Raw genomic sequence first — 11,197 nt, 5'->3', positions numbered from 1 at the left:
CACACACAGACACACACACACACACACACAGGTACACACAGAGACACACACACACACACACAGACACACACACACACACACACACACACACACACACACACACACACACACAGTATGCTTTAATATGTTATATACTTTATATTCTATATATCCTGTTTCCATACAGCGTGCTGATATCAGCTGCTTCGTGTGTCTGGCTCCCTCTAGTGGAGAATGTCTGTAACAGGTAGACGTATAACTGACCTCTCTCACTCAGAGAGATACACGAGTCCTCGTAGGTGCACTCCTGCACATTCTCACAGCGCCCGGTGTAGTCTGAGCACTTATAACACCGAAGACCTGCACCTGAGGAGGAGGAGCAGGAGGAGGAGGAAGAGGAGGAGGAGGAAGAGGAGGAGGAGGAGCAGGAGGAGCAGGAGGAGGAAGAGGAGGAGGAGGAGGAGGAGGAGGAAGATTATTTAGCTCTGAACAAAGTGAAAGTAGTAGTAGCAGGGCAGCTAAGGCCCTACGGTTGCTAAGGGCAGCTAAGGGCCTACGGTTGCTAAGGGCAGCTAAGGCCCTGCGGTTGCTAAGGGCAGCTAAGGCCCTGCGGTTGCTAAGGGCAGCTAAGGGCCTACGGTTGCTAAGGGAAGTTAAGGCCCTACGGTTGCTAAGGGCAGCTGAGGCCCAACGGTTGCTAAGGGCAGCTAAGGCCCTGCGGTTGCTAAGGGCAGCTGAGGCCCTACGGTTGCTACGGCGATTTGAGAATCTGCTTGGAAATTCTCAAAATGCTCCAGAATTTGGCTTCTGACAAGGTCCCGAACAATTGCAAACTGTGAGAAAACCGTAACTCCTGTCCAAAAACCGAAAACACCGTGAGAGACACAGAAGCCGGCAGATTCTGACAGTGTTTATTTTATTCAGATATTCCTTAAAATGAGCGAGTAAGCTCAGTGTGAACACAGAGTGAGATTCTTTTGAAAAAACAAGACGATTACATTAGAGTCAGTGAGGAGCGAGACAGGTATTGCCGCCGGTCTCGGCCCCCCCGTTTAAATTTTGTGCAGACCCCGCCTGTCAACTTCACATTTTATGAATCCCAACACCTATGTCTACATTTTGACAAAAAATTATTTGTCTCCTTTTTACGGTTTGGCCGTGAGCTTGAGTTAAAAATAAAAATGAAGGTTATGCATTACTGCTTCTCTCACTCTAGCTAACTGCCGCTTCCACTCTAACTTTGAAGAAAAAGTGATTTCCACTCCTCGTTTGACTGCTCATAGTTTGAAAAGTTTACATGTTATGTAAAAACAGTTTGGTATTTTACAGAGAGGACAAGTTTTCCTCTGTTTTAAAGTTTGAATCACATTTCTACGTGCAGGTACGAGAGAGCTAGGTGACTCTGAATTTTGTGGGTTTTTCAAAAAATGCCCATTCATTTCCAATGGAGAAATATTCCTAACCCAGAGCACCCCTCCCCCGATGGAGCCGCACGTTCTGATGTATATATTGTCGGTTTTCTCAAAGTTGCGGGACGAGTTACGCGCCGAAAAATGGCGGAAGAAGAAGAAGTATGGAGAAAATTAATAGATGCTGTGCACCCGTGGCACTAATAACAGTAACCGTAGTAACAGTAGTAACAGTAGTAGTAACAGTAGTAGTAACAGTAGTAACAGTAGTAGTAACCGTAGTAACAGTAGTAGTAACAGTAGTAACAGTAGTAACAGTAGTAGTAACAGTAGTAACAGTAGTAGTAACCGTAGTAACCGTAGTAACAGTAGTAACAGTAGTAGTAACCGTAGTAACCGTAGTAACCGTAGTAACAGTAGTAGTAGTAACAGTAGTAACAGTAGTAGTAACCGTAGTAACAGTAGTAGTAACAGTAGTAACAGTAGTAACAGTAGTAGTAACCGTAGTAACCGTAGTAACAGTAGTAACAGTAGTAGTAGTAACCGTAGTAACAGTAGTAGTAACAGTAGTAGTAACAGTAGTAACAGTAGTAGTAACAGTAGTAGTAGTAACAGTAGTAACAGTAGTAGTAACCGTAGTAACCGTAGTAACAGTAGTAACAGTAGTAGTAGTAACCGTAGTAACAGTAGTAACCGTAGTAACAGTAGTAACAGTAACCGTAGTAACAGTAGTAACAGTAGTAACCGTAGTAACAGTAGTAGTAGTAACCGTAGTAACAGTAGTAGTAGTAACAGTAGTAACAGTAACCGTAGTAACAGTAGTAACAGTAACCGTAGTAACAGTAGTAACAGTAGTAACCGTAGTAACAGTAGTAGTAGTAACCGTAGTAACAGTAGTAGTAGTAACAGTAGTAGTAGTAACCGTAGTAACAGTAGTAACAGTAGTAACCGTAGTAACAGTAGTAACAGTAGTAACCGTAGTAACAGTAGTAACAGTAGTAACAGTAACCGTAGTAACAGTAGTAACAGTAACCGTAGTAACAGTAGTAACAGTAGTAGTAACCGTAGTAACAGTAGTAGTAGTAACATCAGTCATATTAAATCAGATATAGTATATTAATGGATACTCACCCAGGTGGAAGAGGCAGAGCAGCAGGAAGAGTCCAGCACAGAGCTTCATGTCTGCTGGATGAATTCAGTCTGACAGACGCTGAGATCAGGACGGAGAGCAGAGCGTCCAGCCCACCAATGACAGCACGGCTTTGTCCACAAGACCACAGAGACTCACTGTCTGGCCAAAGTCCTCCTCCTCCTCCCCCTCCTCCTCCTCCTCTCCAACAATCACTCACACTCTGTGAGGCTCTATTAGAACTAACTCTACTATAATAACTCTATTATTATAACTCTATCATAATAACCCCCTCCCTGACCTACTACCTTATCGTGGTGGGGGGGGTTTGCGTGTCCCAATGACCCCAGGAGCTCAGTTGGTAGGGTCTCCCATGGCAAACAGGTCTGGGGGGAGGGACCAGACAAAACGTAGCTCACACGAACCCTATGATGATTAAGATAAATGGTTTTCCGTGTCCCTCGCCCAGACGTGGGTCACCGGGGCCCCCCCCCCTGGAGCCAGGCCTGGGGGTGGGGCTCGGTGGCGAGCGACAGTGAGACCTGGAGGGGTGTGATTGGGAGGAAAGGCCCCCCCCGATCTGAACCCGAGTGGTGTTCTGTTATTGGACTTCTGTGCTCGTCACAGGTTGTCCATAACGAACACCATGTTCAAGCATAGGGGGGGGGGGGGGGGGGTCCATATGTGCACTTGGCACCAGGACACCCTAGGCCGTAGTTCCATGATTGACTTTGTAGTCGTGTCGTCGGACTTGCGGCCGCATGTCTTGGACACTCGGGTGAAGAGAGGGGCGGAGCTGTCAGCTGATCACCACCTGGTGGTGAGTTGGCTCCGATGGTGGGGGGGTGCCGGGCAGACCTGGCAGACCCAAACGTATTGTGAGGGTCTGCTGGGAACGTCTGGCAGAGTCTCCTGTCAGAGAGAGTTTCAACTCACACCTCCGGGAGAGCTTCGACCATGTACCGGGGGAGGCGGGGGACATTGAGTCCGAGTGGGCCATGTTCCATGCCTCCATTGTTAAGGCGGCTGAACGGAGCTGTGGCCGCAAGGTGGTCGGTGCCTGTCGGGGCGGCAATCCCCGAACCCGCTGGTGGACACCGGCGGTGAGGGATGCCGTCAAGCTGAAGAAGGAGTCCTATAGGACCTTATTGGCCTGTAGGACTCCGGAGGCAGCAGACAGGTACCGGCAGACCAAGCGGAGCGCAGCTAGGGCGGTCGCTGAGGTAACAACCCGGACATGGGAGGAGTTCGGTGAGGCCATGGAGAACGACTTCCAGACGGCTTCGAAGAGATTCTGGACCACCATCCAGCGTCTCAGGAGGGGGAAGCAGTGCATCGTCAACACTGTGTACGGTGGCAGGGATGAGAATCAGCACCTCCAAATCCGAGTCCATGGTCCTCAACCGGAAAAGGGTGGAGTGCACTCTCCGGGTCGGGGATGAGATCCTGCCCCAAGTGGAGGAGTTCAAGTACCTCGGGGTCTTGTTCACAGTGAGGGAAGGATGGAACGGGAGACCGACAGGCGGATCGGTGCGGCGTCTGCAGTAATGCGGACTCTGCACAGATCCGTCGTGGTGAAGAGAGAGCTGAGCCGAAAGGTTCCTACCCTCACCTCTGGTCATGAGCTTTGGGTTCCTACCCTCACCTCTGGTCATGAGCTTTGGGTTCCTACCCTCACCTCTGGTCATGAGCTTTGGGTTCCTACCCTCACCTCTGGTCATGAGCTTTGGGTTCCTACCCTCACCTCTGGTCATGAGCTTTGGGTCGTGACCCAAAGAACAAGATGGCGGGTACAAGCGGCTGAAATGAGCTTCCTCCGTAGGCTGGCTGGGCTCTCCCTTAGAGATAGGGTGAGAAGCTCAGTTATCCGGAGGGAGCTCGGAGTAGACCTGCTGCTCCTCCGCGTCGAGAGGAGCCAGATGAGGAGGCTCGGGCATCTAGTCAGGATGCCTCCCGGACGCCTCCCTGGTGAGGTGTTCAGGGCCCGTCCCACCGGTAGGAGACCTCGGGGAAGACCCAGGACACGCTGGAGAGACTAAGTCTCTCGGCTGGCCTGGGAACGCCTCGGGATCCCCCGGGAAGAGCTGGACGAAGTGGCTGGGGAGAGGGAAGTCTGGGCTTCCTGCTTAGGCTGCTGCCCCCCCGACCCGACCAGGATAAGAGGAAGAGGACGGTAACGGTATTATAATAACTGTATTATTAGCGTTGGAGGACTGATGTAACTTCTATCACACACAGGTGATGTATTTTGATGAAACAGTTAAAGTCAGCAAGCGGGACCAGAACAGACCTGCTGCTCTCATCGGGACAGAGCGCCCCCTGTGGTGACATCAGGGACCGCACAGGACCGGCCGGTTCTGGCCCGCGGGCCGCATGTTTGACTCCTCCTAACCCAACCAGGGGACGTTATCATCCTCACAGGAAACTAGAGCTCACTGTCAAAGTAAAGTTCCTGTTTCTGTAAATCTATAAAAGCTTTAATTTGATATCAGCTGACAGATTAGTGCTGTGTGTGTGTGTGTGTGTGTGTGTGTCTCTGTTTGTGTGTGTGTGTGTGTGTGTGTCTCTGTGTGTGTCTCTGTGTCTGTGTGTGTGTGTCTGTGTGTGTGTGTGTCTCTCTGTGTGTGTGTGTGTGTCTCTGTGTGTGTGTGTGTGTGTCTCTGTGTGTGTGTGTGTGTCTGTGTGTGTGTGTCTCTGTGTGTGTGTGTGTGTGTGTGTGTCTCTGTGTGTCTCTGTGTGTGTCTCTGTGTGTGTGTGTGTGTGTGTCTCTGTGTATGTGTCTCTCTGTGTGTGTGTGTGTGTGTGTGTGTGTGTGTGTGTGTGTGTGTGAGAGTCGGTCCCAGGAGGAGACAGAGTGATGATCACAGAGCTCAGACTGTTTTCATTCAGCTGCTTTAAACCAGAGAAGCTAGAAACTAGTTGATATGGTGTTTCTATGGTTACACCACTTAGACAGTTTTACCATAATCCTCTAATATATTAATATATATATATATATATATTCTCTAAATGGATTAAAAGCAGAAATTCTTATTTTCTCTTTTCTGTCTTTTGTTCTTTGTTATCAGCTCCCAATGCAGGTATGATTTAATATGATATCAGCTCCCAATGCAGGTATGATTTAATATGATATCAGCTCCCAATGCAGGTATGATTTAATATGATATCAGCTCCCAATGCAGGTATGATTTAATATGATATCAGCTCCCAATGCAGGTATGATTTAATATGGTATCAGCTCCTAATGCAGGTATGATTTAATATGATATCAGCTGTGATGTCATCAGTGATGTCGCAGTGATGTCATCAGCAGCTGCTTCACTGAGCCTGGTAAACAAAGCGTCTCAGTGTGAGCAGCTTCTGACACTCACTGAAAACCTCTGGATCATTATGGGATGTGATCCGGATCATTATGGGATGTCTGGTCCGGGTCATTATGGGATGTGATCCAGATCATTATGGGATGTCTGGTCCGGGCCATTATGGGATGTCTCTGCTGGAGACGTTTCAGTCGCAGCAGTTTGCCGTCTTTCCCGCTGCTCCACTTCCTTCCTCCTCAATAAACAAACCAACTTTCATTCTTCACATTTCAGCTGAACTAAAGCAGCAGTTCTTTTATAAAGGGTCGGACTTCAGCCACCAATGTTAGACGTCTGTTGAATGCTATCCGAGCTTTTAAACATGAATCTATTAATGGTCTGGTGCTTTCTCTCGACGCAGAGGAAGCATTGGACCCAATTGAATGGTCTTACATATGGCCCTTTTCCACTGCAGAATCGGTACGGTACGGTACGCTTTAGCGCGGCACGACTCTACCCACTTTTAGAACCGGCCCTGTTCCTTTTCCACTGTCAAGAGGTACTAGTCGGACTACTTGGAATGGGCGGGCAGCTTTAATTAGGGCCCAAGCAGGACACAGTGCGAAGGCCCTATTGTATTTGTACTGATTATTATGATACAAAACAAACGCCTAAACGTGACCCAAAACTCGCACACGCACACGCACACGCACACGCACACACACACACACACACACACGCACACGCACACACACACACACACACACACGCACACGCACATCAGACCCGGCGAAAAATTTGATATTTTATGGTTCGCCAAAATGGCTCAATATAGATTGACGTACATGAACGAAATTTGGTATATGTATGTATCATGTCCAGACGCACAAAAAAGTCTCTTGGACCCATACCCTCACTCCAACAGGAAGTCGGCCATTTTGAAAAATATGTGTGATTTTGGTGTTTTCCACGCCTCGTACTTTAACGAACTTGTCCTAGGGATTTAATCCGACCGACTTCAAATTCCCTCAGAAACATCTTGAGACATTGGAGATGAAAAGTTATCAAAAACTTTCTGATTAGGGATTTGGTTGCTTCATGGCGATGTGAGTAATTTTGATGTTTCGCCATTAAACAGGAACTGCTGGCCAAATGGGGGTACTGCACCCCGTAGAGGATTAAGGAAATTGAGCCCCTCCCTCCAGATTGACGTAGATGAACAAAATTTACTACACTTATGTATCATCTAAAGACGCACAAAAAAGTCTCTTAGACCCCTACCCTCACTCCAACAGGAAGTCGGCCATTTTGAAGTGAATTTGCAATTTTGGCACGGTTTGATACAATCTTCACACCACATAGTTTAATGAATTCCTCCGAATCCGACCGACTTCATGTTGACTCCGTGTCATCTCAAGACCTGGAAGATGCGTCACAGCAAGTCTTGCTCAGTCGTGGCGTGGCGGGGGGGGGGAGGGGGGGGAGCTTGGGCCCGATCAGATGCACTGTGGAGCAGATTCTACAGATGAATGTAGACAGAGTCGTGTGAACGAGACAAAGCCCTTTAATTCAAAATCATTCATTAATGTTCAAACTTTAAGACGCAAAGAATCTTTTAAATGTTTATAAAGCAGAAAATAAAACAAAGTCTAATAATTAATAACATTTCTTTTTGGTTCATAATCAGTTTATCAGTGTGTGTGTGTGTGGGGGGGGGGGGTTAATATGTTTGAAGTTGACATATAATATAATATATAATAATATGTTGAGCTGCATGATGTCTGATTTCTGTTAAATCAACATAAATAATAAAATATGTTTCTCAGTCGAACATCAACACGTAGAAAACTTCATTCATGAGTCGAACTGACTTCAAACCAAGTTATTAAAGCTCTAATAGTTATTAAAGCTCTAATAGTTATTAAAGCTCTAATAACTATTAGAGCTTTAATAACAGCAGTAACTTCATGCATAAACATGCAGGATGAACGAAGGCGTGAAGGTTTGTCTGATAAACAGGAAGTTGTCATCATGTTGTTGACTGATAGACAGGAAGTTGTCATCATGTTGTTGACTGATAGACAGGAAGTTGTCATCATGTTGTTGACTGATAGACAGGAAGTTGTCATCATGTTGTTGACTGATAGACAGGAAGTTGTCATCATGTTGTTGACTTTAATATTAAACTAATTTATCTTCCAAACTGTAAATATTCTTTAGTCTGAGTGAAACTGTACAGAAATGAAAGTCTGGCTGCTCCAGATGTTTAACCCCTTAGAGACGGTTCGGGTTCTTCATGCTGAGAAACTGAAGCTGAGAGAATAAAGTGACAGCAGAGCGATTTAGCACCGAGTCATTTTGGCACAATCATCAAATCTGAGAGGAAAACTCTCTCCTTAGAAACAGCTGAGCATTTACAGCATATACACCATGCTATAACCCTGTACCCTAACCCAGTATGATGTACCCTAACCCAGTATGATGTACCCTAACCCAGTATGATGTACCCTAACCCAGTATGATGTACCCTAACCCAGTATGATGTACCCTAACCCAGTATGATGTATCCTAACCCAGTATGATGTACCCTAACCCAGTATGATGTATCCTAACCCAGTATGATGTATCCTAACCCAGTATGATGTACCCTAACCCAGTATGATGTATCCTAACCCAGTATGATGTATCCTAACCCAGTATGATGTACCCTAACCCAGTATGATGCACCCTAACCCAGTATGATGTACCCTAACCCAGTATGATGCACCCTAACCCAGTATGATGTACCCTAACCCAGTATGATGTATCCTAGCCCAGTATGATGTACAGCATGGGCCTGGGGGCTCGGTGAGATGTACAGCAGAGTGAAGGTTTTAGGGTCCCCCCCCCCCCCCCCCCTCAGACTGACACTGCGTCTCTGTTCTCAGCGTGACGACGGATCGCTGCTCCGCTTCAGAACCAGCAGCTGGTCCGATCACGCTGCCCCCCCCCCCCCCAACCCTCCAAACACTAAACTCAGCTCTGTTTGGTTCATGAATAAATCCACTGTCAGCATGAAATGATCATCGTTGCCATGGTTACGTGTAGAGTCCCTCCCGCTGTTACTCTTCAGTCTTTGTTTGTTTAACTTCTTCAGATAATTTAAATAAAGCTGAGCAGGGGGGGGGGGGGGCTGGGGGGGGGGGGGGGGCTCCACACAGTGTTGGTAAGATGATGAATCCATAAATCAGTTAAACTAGATTTAAAAGCAGCATCAGGTTTGTTAAAATGTACATTTAGTATTTTTGTTGGTTTTCTAGATAAATTCAGACTGAACTCCGCAGCAAGACATCATGGAGGTTACGACCACTTCAATATAATCAATATATTAAGGAAGGAAGGAAGGAAGGAAGGGTGGAAGAGGAAGGAAAGGAGGAAGGAAGGAAAGAAGGAAAGAAAGAAAGGACAGAAGGAAGGAAGGAAGGAAGGAAGGAAGGGACTGAATTCAGAATGAACTCCGCAGCAAGACAGCATGGAGGTTACGCCCAGTTCAATATAATCAATATATTAAAAAAAGATTAATAAGAGAGTCAAGGAAGGAAGGAAGGAAGGAAGGGTGGAAGAGGAAGGAAAGGAGGAAGGAAGGAAAGAAGGAAAGAAGGAAAGAAAGAAAGGACAGAAGGAAGGGAGGGAGGGAGGAAGGGACTGAATTCAGACTGAACTCCGCAGCAAGACATCATGGAGGTTACGCCCAGTTCAATATAATCAATATATTAAAAAAAGATCAATAAGAGAGTCAAGGGAGGAAGAAGGAAGGAAAGGGAAAGGAGGAAGGGAGGAGCAAGCGAGGGAGGGAGAAAAGGAAAGAGGAAGGGAAGAAGGAAAGAAAGAAGGACAGAGGAAAGAAGGTAGGGGGGAGTAAAGGAAGGAAGGAAGGACAGAAGCAAGGAAGGAAGGAAGGAAGGAGATAGGAAGGAAGGAAGGAAAGAAAGGAGGGAGGAAGGAAGGGAGGACGACACGAAGGTTATAGATAAATTCAGACTGAACTCCGCAGCAAGACATCATGGAGGTTACGCCCAGTTCAATATAATCAATATATTAAAAAAGATCAATAAGAGAGATTTGAAATGACCTTTGACCCATTTTATACCAAAAGACTGAATGCTCCTGAAAATGTCAAATGGTGTAACCACAGTAGAATGGTCGTCACACGGACAGAAACTACAAACTGAAGCTGATGTTTGACCTTTCACCCACATGAAAGGTCGTCTTTCTCTCCAGAGCAAATATTCCAAACTGTAAAACATGAAATGAGTCTCTGTGTCTCTGAGTCAGTGATGTTTGTTAATCTCCATGAGGTTTAGTTTAAATTTAAAGAGTTAAAATGTGAAAATAAACGTATGAATAACTTCATACATTCTTTTTTTGTGGACCCAGCATCAAATTTCTGCTTTTAATCCATTTAGAGAGAATATATTAGAGGAGAGGGAGGGAGGAAGGAAGGAAGGAAGGAAGGAAGGAAGGAAGGTAGGAAGGAGAATATATTAGAGGATTATGGTAAAAATGTCTAAGTGGTGTAACCATAAAAACTTTGTACCAAATAATTGAACTTGCTTAAAAACAGTAAATAGTCAATAAAACACCTTCCTTCCTTCCTTCCTTCCTTCCTTCCTTCCTTCCTTCCTTCCTTCCTACCTAACACCATATCAACTAGTTTGGCATGATCTTACATCCTTCCTTCCTTCCTTCCTTCCTTCCTTCCTTCCTACCTAACACCATATCAACTAGTTTGGCATGATCTTACATTATAACTTTTATATTAAATAAAGCTAATGGAATACTATTGTTCTAAATATTACATTTCATCTGGTTACCATGGAGACCAGGAAACATTTACATGTTTTAAATGAAGTCATTATTAGTATAAGTCCACTTAAATACACTGTAGCTGATCACATATTTAATATTTATCATTCTTTTGTGGTAACACCATTTGACATTTTGTGGTTACACCATTTGACATTTTGTGGTTACACCATTTGACATGTTCAGGAGCATTCAGTCTTTTGGTATAAAATGGGTCAAATGTCATTTCAAATCTCTCTTATTGATCTTTTTTTAATATATTGATTATATTGAACTGGTCGTAACCTCCATGATGTCTTGCTGCGGAGTTCAGTCTGAATTCAGTCCCTTCCTTCCTTCCTTCCTTCCTTCCTTCCTTCCTCCCTCCCTCCCTCCCTCCCTTCTGTCCTCCCTCCCTTCCTCCCATAAAACCAACAAAAATACTAAATGTACATTTTAACAAACCTGATGCTGCTTTTAAATCTAGTTTAACTGATTTCAGGATTCATCGTGTTGTTGATCTCGTGGCTGTGTGGAGCAGGTCCAGGTTCGGGGCT

General features: G+C 45.6%; 1 protein-coding gene across 1 annotated transcript in view; it reads right to left on the bottom strand.

Annotated features, from left to right (window-relative positions):
* Positions 1-2,622, bottom strand: part of cd59 (CD59 molecule (CD59 blood group)) — a 3,244-nt gene extending 622 nt beyond the window's left edge. The window contains exons 1-2 of the mRNA XM_053318750.1: positions 2,520-2,622; positions 244-345 (exon numbers count right to left, since the gene is read on the bottom strand). Of these exons, the coding sequence (XP_053174725.1) occupies positions 244-345; positions 2,520-2,568 (151 nt within the window). The 5' untranslated portion in view covers positions 2,569-2,622. The remainder of the gene's footprint in view (positions 1-243; positions 346-2,519) is intronic.
* Between the last annotated feature and the right edge of the window lie 8,575 nt (positions 2,623-11,197).

The sequence above is a fragment of the Scomber japonicus genome, chromosome 5, assembly GCF_027409825.1.
Source record: "Scomber japonicus isolate fScoJap1 chromosome 5, fScoJap1.pri, whole genome shotgun sequence".
NCBI classification, from domain to species: Eukaryota; Metazoa; Chordata; class Actinopteri; order Scombriformes; family Scombridae; genus Scomber; species Scomber japonicus.
The sequence above is the reverse complement of the archived record's forward strand: the minus strand, read 5'-3'. Positions and strand labels throughout refer to the sequence as shown.